A 15,264-nucleotide genomic window follows, 5' to 3' on the forward strand; every position below is an offset into this window, starting at 1 on the left:
AGAGTAACGCATTAAGCAAGATGACATGATGTAGAGGGATAAACTCAAGCAATATGATATAAACCCCATCTTTTAATCCTCGATGGCAACAATACAAGACGTGCCTTGCTGCCCCTGCTGTCACTGGGAAAGGACACCGCAAGATTGAACCCAAAGCTAAGCACTTCTCCCATTGCAAGAAAGATATATCTAGTAGGCCAAACTAAACCGATAATTCGAAGAGACTTGCAAAGATATCAAATCATGCATATAAGAATTCAGAGAAGAACCAAATATTATTCATAGATAAACTTGATCATAAATCCACAATTCATCGGATCTCGGCAAACACACCGCAAAAAGTATTACATCGAATAGATCTCCAAGAACATCGAGAAGAACTTTGTATTGAGAATCAAAGAGAGAGAAGAAGCCATCTAGCTAATAACTATGGACCCGAAGGTCTGTGGTAAACTACTCACACATCATCGGAGAGGCTATGGTGTTGATGTAGAAGCCCTCCGTGATCGATTCCCCCTCCGGCGGAGCGCCGCAAAAGGCCCCAAAATGGGTTCTCATGGGTACAGAAGGTTGCGGCGGTCGAAAATTAATTTCGTGGCTCCCCCTGATGTTTTTAGGGTATAAGAGAATATATATGCGGAAGAAATAGGTCGGTGGAGCTCCGTGGGGCCCACGAGGGTGGGGCGCGCCTACCCCCTGGGCGCGCCCTCCTGCCTCGTGACCGCCTCGCGGTGTTCCAGATTTCAACTCCAAGTCTTATGGATTGCGTTTGTTCCAAGAAAGATCCTCGCGAAGGTTTCGTTCCGTTTAGTATTCCTTTTCTGCAAAACACTGAAATTGGTAAAAAAACAGAAACTGGCACTGGGCCTTCGGTTAATAGGTTAGTCCCAAAAATAATATAAAAGAGCATATTAAAGCTCATTAAACATCCAAAACAGATAATATAATAGCATGAAACAATCAAAAATTATAGATACGTTGAAGACGTATCATTATGCTATTCACATCCTGACTATGCAGACACCCTTCCATACGTTCCTCCACTGCCGCGCGTTCTTCATGCTCGAGGAGAGCCGGCATGCCGGGGATCACCCACTAGAGACCGCATGTGGCTAGGGCGTCGGGACACACCAACACCAGTGGCCGCGCGGCGGGGTGGTGGGGCGGCGGGGGTGGCGGCGGGTGGGGGGGGGGGGGGCAGCCTGCGGTGGTCGTCGGGGATGGAGAGAAACAGAGAGAGGGGTCGGGGTGGGGGCGCGGCCGTTTGTTAAGTCAAACGTTTGCCGTCCGCCCCGTCTTTGTCGTCTGCTAGCAGACAACAAAGAGGGGGGCCGCTAGGGTTTTTGTAAGCAGGTCATTAGTGGGGCCCACCTCTTTTTTTGTCGTCCTCTAGCTGACAGCAAAGAATGTTTGCCGTCAGCTAGCGGACGGCAAAGAACTGGCTAATGGCAAATAGTATCTTTGCCGCCAGCTTACAACAAAAAGACGGCAAAGAACTGCCGTCTGTTTTTTGTAAGCTGGCGGCAAAGACCTTCTTTGCCGTCAGCTAGCAGATGGCAAAGAACTGGTTGATGGCAAGTTCTCTGATTCCAGTAGTGCATCCCACTCTGACAGGGCTGGTTCCACACCTCGACCCCTGCTCCTACACCCTGGACCGGCATGGTCCATGCATGGCCCATGCCACGGAAGCCGCATGATCCGTGCTCGGGCATCCTCTGGCCCCGGCCCGGCGGCGCTCATCACTTTGTCGACACGGCGTCGCACTACGGCGCTCCGGGCGGTGCTCCTAGTGGTGTGCCTCCCACGGCACCTGTTCGCAGTCAGCGATCACGTATGCATGGGCTTGCATGCCATGCACGATCCCCACTCACCCTGCCCACGTCGCACTTCCCCTTCTCTCTCTCTCTCTCTCTCTCTCTCTCTCTCTCTCTCTCTCTCTCTTTCTCCTGCGTTGAAGTGACGTGTACATGTAAAACAGCTATACATTCATAGCAATGCAATGAGGAGCACCCAAGGTGCATTTTCCCCAACTCACACGTCATGCTTCGCCTCCTGCAAAACGCCGCCGGACCGCATACCCCGCCTCACCTTCATCTCATCCCTGCACCCGTGTGCCGTGGCATAAGAGGAGGTAGGATCTTGTGTTTCCATTCTTTTTCGAAAGAAGGACATATACTCTAGCTAGTTGTTGAAATCTCAAATTTTGAAGGTTGATTCCCTTGTGATGTTGAGATGATAGCACCGATTCCTCATAATTTGACCTTCAAATCGTTATTCATTCATCAATTTGATTTTAATTACAGGCACATTTAACCTGTTAATTAGCACATGATTTGTTGAGTGTTTAACAAAAAAACTACCACAATTCGATCAAAATTAGAAACCCAATCCAAATCCAATGTCATCAATTGAATGAGAGGCTACCAATCCTAGGGAGCTTAATGATATAGTAGACTCGTTTGCAGCCATAGTCCCATGCAAGATGTGAATAATTAATATGAACTATTAATTAGAGTTTACTATAGATTCATTAGCATTTGTTATGGGGAACAGATTAATTAGGAGTAATTACAGATGGAAGTACAAATCTACCACAACTAGCTAGCCATTGTCAGAAAATAGGAAATTACCAAACTCTCCTTGAGCCAAACTTTGGGTCCAACCATAATAACCATTGGATCAGTTATATTCTACACCTTAAAATCTGTAGTAAGATGTACCGTAAAATAACTCTTATTGTTTGTGGGTATAAGTATGAAATAAGAGGGTTGCTTAATTTGGGAGGTTCTACTTAATTACACTTTTCAGCTGTTCATGCAGAGTTTTTGGCAAGTGCTTGCTATTAGCAAAAAATATAAAAATAGTTAAATTAATGCATCTGTCGCTTCATTATGCAGATGGTCACCTAGAGACAGAGAGGAAAATATGCACCTAGGCCACCAACCAGTGAGGCATTAGCAACTCAACGAGAGAAAGTAATGGCTGTAATTGTGCTTCTTCTAGTCATTGAAAAGATGGGACTCGCCTTAGCAAATGGAGCAGCAAATCAGGCGAGTGCTCATTTTTCCAAGTATGGGACCCGAGTAATAGAGCTACAGGGCAGCATGGGCTGCATTGTTAGGGAGCTTCGCATAATTCATGATGTTCTATGTCAAATGGACATTCGAAACCACAACAATCAAGTGTACGAGGGCTGGTTGGATGAGGTGCGGAAGGTAGCACATGGGATGGAGGATATGGTGGATGAGTATATGTATCAAGTTGGTCGGGAACATGATATTGGGTGTTGCTTTTACCTGAAGAAAAGCTTGGAAAACCAAGATCTCTTATTTCCTTGAATCAGATTGCTTCCAAAGTGAAGGAAATAGAGAAAGACCTTACACACCTGTTAGAGATGAAAAACCGTTGGGTTTCCATGATAAATAATGGAGATACTAGCAGCTTGAATTAAATTATCAATAAATCCCAAGATCTGGCAAACATTTCACGTTCCCTTGATGAGGAAGATCTAGCTTGGGTGGATGAAAATAGAGAAAAACTTAAGGAGTGGTTGCAAGGTGATGATCTAGAACATAATGTGATAACACTAGTAGGAATTGGAGGGCTTGGCAAGATAGCTTTAGCTGCAAATGTCTATAATAAGGAGAGAGAGAAATTTCAATGCCACTCATGGGTCTCCATCTCTCAAACTTATTCTAGAGAAGATGTTTTGAGAAATATAATCAAGGAACTATTCCATGGTAAAGTAAGTGTTCCATCAAATATCGAGGCTATGAGAATCATAGACCTTGAAGAGTGTTGCGTCAAATATTGAGGCTATGAGAATCATAGACCTTGAAGAGACTCTGAAGGAATTTCTTAAGCAAAAGAAGTATTTGATCATATTAGACGATGTTTGCTCCATAGAAGCATTTTATGGCTTTGCTAAGACACTTGTTTGCAATGGTAATGGCAGTAGATTGATGATCCCAACACGAGAAGGCGAAGTTGCTAAACTTGCACCTGAGCTTCATCTACCTTCCAACATACTTGAAGAGTGTTGTTTCCTGTACTGCAGCCTATTTCCAGAAGACTATCTTTTCCGCAGAAAAATTCTTGTACGGTTATGGACGGCGGAGGGGTTCATCATGGAGAAGGGTGTAAGCACATTAGAAGAAGTGGCAGAAGGCTATCTAAAGGAGTTGGTTAACAGGAACATGCTATAACTTGTTCGCAGGAACGCATTTGGTAGGATGAAAAGATTCCGAATGCATGATATCGTACGTGAATTGGCAGTTGATTTGTGCCAGAACTATCGTTTTGGTGTTAATGTGAGGATTATATATGCGGGGAATCTCTTCATAGGGATGGACGGCGATTGGTAGTGCACAAACTAAAGAAGGGTATTCATCATTCATTTTCTACTCCCTCCGTTCCTAAATATAAGTCTTTCTAGAGATTTTAATATAGACTACATACGGATGTATATAAACGTAGTTTAGAGTGTAGATTCACTCATTTTGCTTCGTATGTAGTCCATAAATGCCTAGAAAGACTTATATTTAGGAAGGGAGGGAGTAGTATGCATGGACCTCAAACTTTCATTACACTGGACAAAAGCATGCCGCCATTAACCCTGCTACCTCTACTATCTGAAAATTCAAGATATATGACAGTGCTAGAATTAACTTGTCTACCTATTGAGAAGATTCCCGATGCTATTGGTGATCTTTTTAATCTCCGCCATTTGGGTTTGCGGGACTCAAAAGTGAAGTAATCCATCGAGAAGCTTCTGAATTTGTTGACACTGGGCCTCTGTAGATCTGACATACATGAGTTGCCTAGAGGGATTGTCAAGTTGAAGAAGCTTAGGCACTTATTTGCTGAGAAAGAAACTGTGTTAGGACGAGACTTTCGACTTAGCAGTGGTGTATGCATCCCCCATTGGGCTTGGAAACCTAACAAACCTGCAGACTCTACAAGCGTTGGAAGTGCAAGATGAATCCATTAAGCAACTAGTGGAGCTAAGGCAACTCAGAAGCTTGAAGATATGCAATGTGAAGGGAATCTACTGTGAACACCTCCACGAGTCTAGTGCAGATGCCATTTCTGTCCTACCTATATGTGGGTGCAAGTGATAAGAATGAACTTCTCATGATGACCCTCCCGACTAGCCTGCAAAAGTTAAGGTTGAACGGAAGATTACCGGAAGGGACACTCTCGAGGGGGTCTCCTCTCTTTCAAGGTGTGGAGTAGAACATGTATTCACTACGCCTATCTTGGTCGCAGTTGAGAGAAGACCCTTTGCCATCCCTTTCCCAGTTGGTGAATTTGACAGTTCTTCATTTCTTTAGAGCATACAATGGAGAGAAGCTGACGTTTCTCACGGGATGGTTTCCCAACCTGAAGCATCTCTCTCTAAGAGACATGCCTGACCTGAAGCGGCTAGAGATAAAGCAAGGTGCCATGGCGACTCTGGAATCATTTACCTTAGGCAGCCTAAACAGCATGGCGGAGGTCCCACCTGGCCTTGAGTTTCTCATGCCCCTCCAGTATCTAGGCTTCTTCCAAATTACTCACGACTTCCTCAAGTTGTTTTACCAATGTCCTTAACTTGTTTGTACACAATGGCAACACACTCTCCGCGACGATGACGACGATGACCGGTGATCCCTCCCAGAACTTGCATGTAAGTTGATCACTCTCGACTGTGAAATGGCATTATCACTTACATCACTCTCAGCATGTTAGTGCACTTTGCTGGTTATGTAGGCCGCCATAGAAAAAGGAAGATATATGCGCCTCGGTTGGATACCTGTTCTACTGCTGTTGTACAAGACTGGGCTGCTATATTGGTTGCTTGTGAAGTGTGATATTGAGAGTTCCTACTGATTTCGTCTGTGGCGTTGAAATAACAAGACACCTCCTGCTTGTGCCGCAAAACTGAATTGCTCGATCACTTTTTACGCGTTAATGCGTTCAACTATTGTGTGTATTCTATCCATGTGAGCTTGTAAACTATGATCGGAACTGTCTATTCCGGCCGTGCGTGTTGAATAACTAAACCATTTGTGTGAATTTGTGCGTTCAACTATTGTGTGTATTCTATTCGTGTGGGCTTGTAAACTTTAATCGATACTGTATATTCTGGTCGTGCCTGTTAAATAAATAAACCATTTGTGTAAGAATTTTCATTGAGTATGGCATGTATATAATTTAATTCATCTGCAAATCCGAGTCTCAGCAATGGATGCTTTACGCATATATAAATGATACTAGCATTGATGACGATGAGGAGGAATATCGAGGTCCATTCTTGCAATTTTCATGTGAAAAAGCCTTCAGCCTAGCTATACAAATGAGTCGATTGTCAATCAACTACGTACTAGTAGTTTGCGATGACGACCTTCGCCATATCCGAGGCGGATATCCCTGAACGAAACGGCGAGCCATGGCGACGAATTCCGGTTGTTGCTAAGATTGCAGAATCCTGACGAGAGTCATGTGTATGAGCATTATTGCAGCAGCTTCTGCACATACATAGTAATATCCAGTTACAGAATAGGACATTGCCAGGTGACCAGGGACGCTTTCCACTTCATCTATTGAGTAGGCTTGTAGAGGGGACAAATAGTTACCCAAGATAGCCTTATCTTTTTTTCCGTCTTGCTAACATTACAAGATACTCCCTCCATAAAGACATATAAGAGCTTCAGATCACTAAAGTAGTAATCTAAACACTCTTATATTTCTTTACAGAGGGAGTACATCACTAAAGTAGTAATCTAAACACTCTTATATTTCTTTACAGAGGGAGTACATGTATATTCTTGTAATCGCAAATGAAAAGATGACGCGCAAATATCACCCGCTAGGCCACGACATATATATATGGAGTGTACTTTTCCTTATTAACTTTAAGATCACATGAGAAATACCACTGTTTCCATTTCAATCTTTGATCTCCCTCAATACAACAGATTGGTCAGGGCAAGCCACCTCAATGCATCTCTAATAATATACTGTGCTCAGCCCTTCCAAGAAAAAATATCAACCAGACGTTTGTACAATTTGTGCATTTCAAAATTCATTTCCTTCTTTTCTTTCTTCCTGTAAATGGACTCTCGATGACAAATCGGTATATAGCTTCCGGTGAAAAGGTGGATCTCTGGCATTCTCAGAACGGCAAGGTCCCTGTCAGCCGGATGTGCTCGAGGGTGCGCTTCAGGCCGTACTGCTGAACAACCCGGTTCCCAGCTCTGAAACCGTCCCCGTAGGCAACGGAGGTGTCCGACTCGATCTGGTGCTTGAAGAAGTCACCGAGCTTCCGCTCGAACTGAGACCTCCCGCCCTTCTTCGACGATGTGGATGATGAAGAGGATGAGGATGTCGATGCGGCGTTGCTGCCTGATCCTGCCATGATCTCCGACTCGATCCACAGGTGGGCAAGGACTTGGCATATGCCCTCTTCTATATCTGGAGTGAGTGTGCGGTATCCTGTGAATGCACATACTCATTAGCATGGAATGTCCATCTTCCTTACTCCATTAGACAGTAGATAATAAAATGATATAAGAAGCTGATGCAAACTTTTCTTGGTAGATAAATCAGTATTGATTGTCTTGTCATTGCCAATATACTAATGGTTCTCGACTTCTCGAGTGGAGATTAACATTAATTGGTTAAAAGTCTCATAGCAAGATAACACGACTTCAAGCCCAATAAATCTAAAAGTAGTTCAGTAATCCCAGTTGCTAATTCTTGGTTCTAAAGGTACATGAATGTAATACTCCATACAAGATTTTGGCCCTGACTTCTAAGCTAGAGAATCAAGGCTTCTGGTAGTTGAACCAATCCTGACATTTAGTCTTTACTGTAAGCAAAGCACTAGCAGATTCATTACTAAATATACCTTTACATGCTAAAATAGAAACCATGTACCAAAGAGAGCATAACCAGCAAAAAAGTGCATAATAATTCCACTGATGTAAGACCGGTTGTCCATTGATTCAGGCTGGTACTCTCTTCCCCCATTTTGATTACCTTAGAGTAACTGTTTAATAAGAACGAAGACGTGGTATTTAGTAGGTTATATTCTGAACTCCGACTTTCAGTGTACTATGAGTCAGTATGCTATTTTATTAGTAAAAACACAATAACTAAATACCACAAGAATTAAAGACAACCTTTAAGACGCAACCACGCATGCATCATCTCATGAGCTAAAATTGAACCTGTCAACAATCTGCAAGAACAAGAACTCATTAGAGACTCGCAAAGTCATGTCAACACATTCAGAGTTCAGCAGGTTCAAACAATAAAAGATGCAGATGATGAGACAATGATTCTTTAAGTAACAGGAGAAGATCCACTGATGAAGCACAACATTAATGTTTTTGATCATTTGCTCCCTTCAGTAAGTTCTGTAACCCAGAATATCTTCAAATAATCCATGTAATTCATATCTTTTTGACAACACAAAAGAGTATACTGAAATAGAACTATTTTTGAACTGGAAGCTGCTGATTATAACATTGTTGTTTCTTTACAGAGACAATTCTGACATTATGAAGCAGAAAATTAATGCTTCACCTTGGGAGACCATATAGAATGAGAATTGCAGTCACTTCACATCGCCGTGTCAACCTATACGGCTCTGTTATCATTTCCATAATTTTGTTTCCCGTCATTCTTGGTCTCCTCAATATCTGAAAATAACATTATTACATGGTCAGAACCCAGCAGGTCAAATGATGAAAGAACAAGTTATCTTGTGTTTGGAACAGTTCTCACCGTGCTGACAGTCTGTTCTTCCGATAAGCACAAACCTCTGGTTTCAGGAAGGTGGTGGTGTCCCTGGTTTCCACAGAAAACAAATTAACTACAACTAATAGGAAAGTGAAAGCAGAAGAATTCATGGTAGTTTGGTTCAACAGACATACAGTTTTCTCTCCTTCCATGGCTTCATTTAAAGCCTGTCTTTCTACAAGAAGCAGAGGAACCTGTTGTTCCACTTTCATATTGAGACCTTCATAAAATTCCTGTATTTCGAGATAAAGAGGCTGGCACTCATTTGTATCCATCACTGCAGAGTCAAGGCACTCCAGGCAGAGTTTACGACCATCATCAAGCAATACATATCTTGATTCCCTTGGCTGATAAATAAATGAACCATATTGGAATGAAGTGAGCCAAGATTTGGAGACAGCAACTTATCTAACCAAGTATGCTCAAGATCAAAACTCTAGAAGCAAACAAGATAGCTGAACATACCTCCATTCTTTCACAACTACAGCATCTTGGAGTACCATCCACCTCATGTGATGGACAGTATTTTTGTAACCAAAAAGGATGTGCCCTATATTCGATAAGGCCGTTCATATTTGTAGGAATCTGAACAAGAAGGAACCACAAGATGGTGCATAAAAATCAAAATTCAAAGCCGATAAACAAAAAACTTCCACAAGATATCTAGAATGTTGTCACTGTCTACATGCTTCCAGGCTTACATAATTGTAATAAATGATGACAGATGAAGCATTGATCACTTCGTTCAAAACACATTATTTTTGGAAGGAAATTTGGTACTTATTAGTTTTTTTTTTTTTGCAAAGGTTGCCATATAAAATGCAGAACAGAGAGAATCGTCTTATGCAAACAGATAAGAAAAGATAATGAAGCGATTCTTACAAATTGCTTGCAGACATCACATTTTGGATGAAAGCGCTCCTTGTAACAAGTTTTATGGTATGGATGGTTTCCTGACATGGAGAACTGCATGTTTTTTTTGGTAAGGTCAATATACCAATGCAACTGCTTAATTGGTACACAAAACAACAAAGAGCTACCTCATAGTCATATATTGGCTGATTACAAGCATGGCAGCAAAAGCACTCTGGATGCCAAACAGCTCCCATGCAACTAAGAAAACGTCCATGGCCAATCTCATTGTGACATCCAGCACATGTCCTGAGAAAAGACGTGTATATAACATCAAATATAGCCACAGAGTACAGATAACTCCCATAATTGCTTGCAATCACAGACTGTTCTGGACCGACACAACATTCTCCTAGTAACAAATTATACACACTCTCTTGTTCTTTTTTTTTACCAGGTATCATGTTCTATTCTTTTGACAGCATCAGCAGACTTCACACACCCAGGCACTTCATGTTAAGATATAATCACAGTATCGCACCCTATGGTGTATTTCTACGCTTCAACAATTACATGAAATGGTTTATCGAATAAAGACGGTGGCAAACTAAGTCTGACGAGTTTTTTCTTTCACTTATATGATGGAGCTCTAAATTTCAAACCACAGTTTGATTTTTTTTAAAAGGACATTTTGAAGCAGTGTATGAAGGATCAAATGATTGTATAAGTTAAATGCAAAATTTCAAAATTCGGATAAAAACTACTCGACTGCATTTCTTTTTTCAGAAAACATGGTGTGTGGGTGGGTGGATGGGGGTGGCCTTTTAATTTCCCCTAGCGGATATGCAAACCCAAATTGTAAGTTTTCACCCAATACACATTATCACTGAGATGGTCATGTGAAACTCTTAAACAAAATACAATATTTCATGGAATGAGTTAACAACATCAACATGACATTTCACATCATAGTATGTCTAGCAGACAGCTTCTATGGATTTGGATTTTACTTATAATACTTTCTTTCTGGTTAATTCTCATAATAGTTCAAATGTGTGGCACTTCACATAAATCAACTCAAAACAGCACATACAAATAAAATCTTAGCATGTTAAAGTAACAGACTACTACAAACCTGAATCCAGACGAAAACATAAATGGTAACTGTTGATACGAATTGCCGCCGTTGGCATTGCCATTTTCCCGAGCACGAGGGTGTGCACTATTTTCACGAGGACGAGGGGGTGAGGCATTTTCATGAGGACGAGGGGGTGATTCAACATTCAAACTTTCCTGAATAGCTCTTGCCAGTTGTTCATCCTCATCTAAATGCAGATCCTTTCCTAAAAGGAAAAAACAAATAAACAAGAAAGTATTACAAACTAAATGCATGGATTCATTTGAAATGTACGGTTATAAGGCAATGGAAGACTGGAGAATACAATGAGCTTGAATAGCTTGAAAGGAACATCCAAACAACACATCATTTTTATTTCTGACTACGGTCTCACGTCTCAGTGATCTAAGTCACAGTCCAAAACAATATTAACAAATATATGCAAATGTTTATCCAAGGAATTTTGATTGCAACATCTAGAGCAATAGAATTTGCACCACAATTTACTCCAAATTATGTGAGAAATAAACTGCCTATATCAATCAAGTAGTTGCCATAAGAAAATACATTAACCACGTGCCTTATTACAATATGGAATTATTTATGCTCTGTTGGATTTTACTTACATCCACAGTCCAAGGACATCTATAAGAAAGTTTGTCCATTAAACACTAGGTAAGTCTGACTGCGTTCTTATTCAAACATGCAAATTGGTAAAAGATCAACCAAGCTCTGAAACAACAAATGCGAAGAATAATCTGCAATAAACTAGCCCAAAAAACTTTTGTAGTAGTAGTACTAGTAGTAGTAGAACCTCAGCAGAAATTAAGGCATAAGAAAAAAATGAAAAATATAAGAGGATAAACACCAATGACAAAGCACGCTTCTGGGCAATAAGCATTTCAGCAGCACGTGTAATAGAGATACAATACTAACCTGTTTCCTTTGGTTTTCTGTGTTCCTCTTCTAATAGAGAAAGTGCTATAGCACGGTCAATATCCTCATTATCAAATTCCGAAAGGGGATCCTAAATCAAGTGCGGAAACTGGATCAGATACATAGTCAAAGCATGGTCTTTATTTCCTTTTAAACTTAAATTTTAAATACCAACATAACAATATATAAACTTAGTATATTCCAAATTAATTAGTGCTCAAACAAGAATTTAGAGGTATAGTCACACAGAAATTAGCTGGTTCGCATATTTATGGATACATCTCAGTCAAAGTACAATTACCAACGGCAGACGGAAAATAATTAATACACCCTCTGTCCACTAATGTAAGATGTTTTGGCAGTTCATTTTAAACTGTCAAAACGTCTTATATTAGTGAACAGAGGTAGTATCACTTAGTGAGACAGATAAACGACAAATAAGGTGGCCTTCCTTTGATGGTAATGATGTGTTTTAACAAGGGGCAATTGCATCTATGCAGCTCCAAAGTACTAGAACTACATATATAAACCTGCATACTCCTTAAAAACACTTTAGAAATTGGCTGGTTCATATATTTATGGATGCATCTCAGTCAAAGTACATTTACCAATGGCAGGTGGAAAATAATTAATATCATTTAGTGAGACAGATAAACGACAAATAAGCTGGCCTTCCTTTGATGGTAATGACGTGTTCTAAAACAAGGAGCAATTGCATTTATACACCTCCAAAGTACTAGAACTACATATACAATAAACCTGCAGACCCCTTAAAAACACTAAATCAGGCAGATGGTGAGCATCACAGGTGTGCAAGAATTGTTATCATGGGCAGCGCGTAAGGAGTGGGCCTGACAGGGTCCACTGCCTCTATCGCACACCACATCTCAGGGATATCTGGTTTGTCAAGACCAGCAGCCATGAATGGCAATGCCAGCAAGTCGAACGGCACCTGTGTGGCGCTCGTGAATACACCACTAAAGGCATGGTGCTGCACTCTACGTTGCACAAGCTACCAAACGATTAAAGGTGAGGCATCTATTGCTGTTGGTCAAGGATAGATTCATATCTCCCTTGATGCGTGCTCGTTGCATCAGTAACAAGGTTTATCATTCATTAAGCTGTGATGGAAGTGCTGTAAGTCTTGTTGTTATATATGGATAATACGATAGTTGCAGTTTTGTGGGAGATTATCTGTAATTTCGGAACATTTTCCATAGACATAACGGCCGCTATAAAAAAATGAGTGGTCAAGACTTCATTAAGTATATAGATGTAGCATATTTGGGAACGGTAATTATACATGTATTACAGTGGCATATAACTTTTAAACAGAGTGCCCAGCAAAGCGAAATATCCTTTTACTATACACATGGGTGCCATTCGAGCTTCCGTAAAGCTCAATTCATACGTGTCTCCTTTGCCCATTCAGTTAAATAAAATGGCAAGGGTAGTGCATCGCACATTGGAACACCGTTGAACCCTTTTTGCCGAGAGGGTAGTGTATCACACTGAAGTACTTACAATCACAACAGTGGAAGTGGAGGGTTCATTCCATCTTGTCTCTTCTGCAGGCTTGCTTTGTTCTCGCCCTTCCGAGATGTTGTGGGTTGAACCTCTAAAAAATTTGGTCAACCAACCCATATTTTCCCAAATGGCAATGAAGGAACACCGTTATCTGCAATCAACCGGTCATGTTAGGACACACAAAAATGGTAGCTACACATTTTGGTACACATAATCTATGGACAAGGATGGCAAACAATCATCAAAGCTAGTCAACTTAGTGGATTGCTTATCTTGTAAAATGTACAACTGTTTAAAATGCCCTCACACAGCTAACCAATAAATAACCATCCAGGTCACAGAATATAGCTAGCAGGACGGATAGCGATTAAGCAAGGATTCCTGCAGAGCCAATCCAACTTATCAGAAGGTACTCTCAAGGCTGAAGTTTTCTATCACTAGCAGCACCCTGCCAGAACTTAAAGCTTAGGAAGGTAGGTAGTATGTTATATGAGACCTTGAAGAGTAGGACTTAAGGATGTGCTGCTATTATACTACATGATTCAATTCAACACTTTGCCACCAAGAGAGATGTATAATCAGGATTCAGCAGTTCTCCATCTAAGCGATTGCATCCCTTCTCTGGGATTTTCATTCTGCCCACCTGAAAACCGTAGCGTGTCCCTGGATCATGTGAAGCCCTGTTTTCTACTCTGGCTACTGATCGTCGAGCAGCGGAGCTACAGAAAGAAGAGTAAGAGACCGCTGCTTAATAAATACACGAGGAGCAGCACGGCGACCAATCGCTAACGGCTACCAAATAACTGAGAACTAGTGCAGCGCGAATATGGAATCTAATGTTTCCCTTTTTGGATTGGGGGAAACCAGGGCGGTTCTACTTGTTCCCTGCATGTTGACAGATTACAGGGAGGGTCCTTCTGCATTTGGATCACAAGCTGCAGAAGCTACTGACCACTAGAGACAAATTAAAGATTTCTCGTTGTCACCAGAGCACAATGACACAGCTAGCAAAAACAGGGAGAGGCAATAATAGAACAGATGAGGTAAAGAACAAGTACTGAACGCAGGCAGGCACAGATACAGCGGTCCGACAGGTAAACTAGGCGAGCACAAGGAAAACGGAAGGTACCGAGCGAGATCAACCTCCCACGACGGGTCCCGCGGCCGAGGACGGGAGGGGCAGCTGGCGGCGCCGGCCGGCGGAGCGATCCGGTGGGGAGGGGGGCAGCCGGCGTCGGCGCGGGGAACGGCGACGGCGGGACGCGCCGGGTGCTATGCGGGGGGAGACGGATGGATACAGATCGGGGCCTCCGCCGGGTGCCGCGCCCGGGGAAGAAACGGTGTGAACTGGACCCGCGAGGGAGGGAGAGGATGGCCCCGATTTCGGTCACCCCGACCGCGGCCCGTCCGCGGGGTCGGCCGGCGGGGCGGAAGAGGTGGGCGGGCGGTGGATCGCTCCGGGCCGCGGCGGGCGGCGGGATTGGGCCGGCGAACGGCGAACGGCGAGCCCCCGCCCCTCCGCCTCTCCTCTCCTCTGTACCGGCAGCGCGAGGAGAGAAGAAACCGACGGGAAGGAAGGGGAAGGGGGGCGGGGCGGGGCTGCCTGTATCGTATCGTACGCGTCGCCGTGTCGTATGTCTACGCGCACACCAACGACGACCGTCTCGCTCGCGTCCGTTTCTTCTGTCAACGCGTTTGACCCCTTCGCCCCACCCTCTCTCCCACAGGCACGCCGTGGCCCCCACTTCCCTTCGACGGCGGCCCAGTCCCCCCGGGCCGCACCGTTGCCGGTGCGACCATCGCCGCGGTTCGACACCGGGTTGCTAGCCGCGGGCCATCGTTGTCGTAGCCCGAGAACAACGCCGTCTCTCTCTCTCCCTGTGACGTCGTGTGTGGCGCCGTCTTGTCGGCGGGCAGCAGGCAACGGTAATGTCGTTCGGCTAACGTTCATCGAGAGGGGTGGCGATTGCGAACATTTTTATTGGCAATTCAAGGATGGCAGTTTTAGTTTGTAAGCATAGGAATTTCATGACGAAAACAGAATT

The 15,264-nt window shown here is 43.0% G+C and overlaps 1 protein-coding gene and 1 pseudogene across 2 annotated transcripts; one reads left to right on the forward strand and one right to left on the reverse strand.

Annotated features, from left to right (window-relative positions):
- The first annotated feature begins 2,149 nt into the window (after positions 1–2,149).
- Positions 2,150–5,592, forward strand: LOC109783595 (disease resistance protein RPM1-like; annotated as a pseudogene).
- A 1,275-nt stretch (positions 5,593–6,867) lies between these two features.
- LOC109783620 (protein DA1-related 1) lies at positions 6,868–14,891 on the reverse strand. Of its 2 annotated transcripts, none has more exons than XM_020342213.4 (12): positions 14,349–14,891; positions 13,217–13,370; positions 11,693–11,783; positions 10,775–10,982; positions 9,828–9,948; positions 9,670–9,753; positions 9,253–9,372; positions 8,922–9,134; positions 8,773–8,835; positions 8,572–8,687; positions 8,166–8,224; positions 6,868–7,476 (listed from the first exon to the last, which is right to left on the reverse strand). In XM_020342213.4, the coding sequence occupies exons 2-12, from the start codon at positions 13,334–13,336 to the stop codon at positions 7,157–7,159; spliced, it is 1,515 nt and encodes a 504-aa protein (XP_020197802.1). In that variant the 5' UTR covers positions 13,337–13,370; positions 14,349–14,891; the 3' UTR covers positions 6,868–7,156. The 2 variants fall into 2 exon arrangements, with proteins under 2 accessions (XP_020197802.1, XP_020197806.1); XM_020342217.4 differs by having other exon boundaries at positions 14,363–14,873.
- Positions 14,892–15,264: the final 373 nt, after the last annotated feature.

Source organism: Aegilops tauschii, chromosome 2, assembly GCF_002575655.3.
Source record: "Aegilops tauschii subsp. strangulata cultivar AL8/78 chromosome 2, Aet v6.0, whole genome shotgun sequence".
NCBI lineage: Eukaryota > Viridiplantae > Streptophyta > Magnoliopsida > Poales > Poaceae > Aegilops > Aegilops tauschii.

What these genes read in the sequence shown, in the direction of transcription:
- LOC109783620 (XM_020342213.4), bottom strand. Translation starts at nt 13,336, where the DNA reads ATGGGTTGGTTGACCAAATTTTTTAGAGGTTCAACCCACAACATCTCG. An exon ending in CCACTTCCACTGTTGTGATT is followed by an intron (nt 11,784 to 13,216) that starts GTAAGTACTTCA and finishes CACTTGATTTAG; the next exon opens with GATCCCCTTTCGGAATTTGA. An exon ending in ATGTTTTCGTCTGGATTCAG is followed by an intron (nt 9,949 to 10,774) that starts GTTTGTAGTAGT and finishes GTCTTTTCTCAG; the next exon opens with GACATGTGCTGGATGTCACA.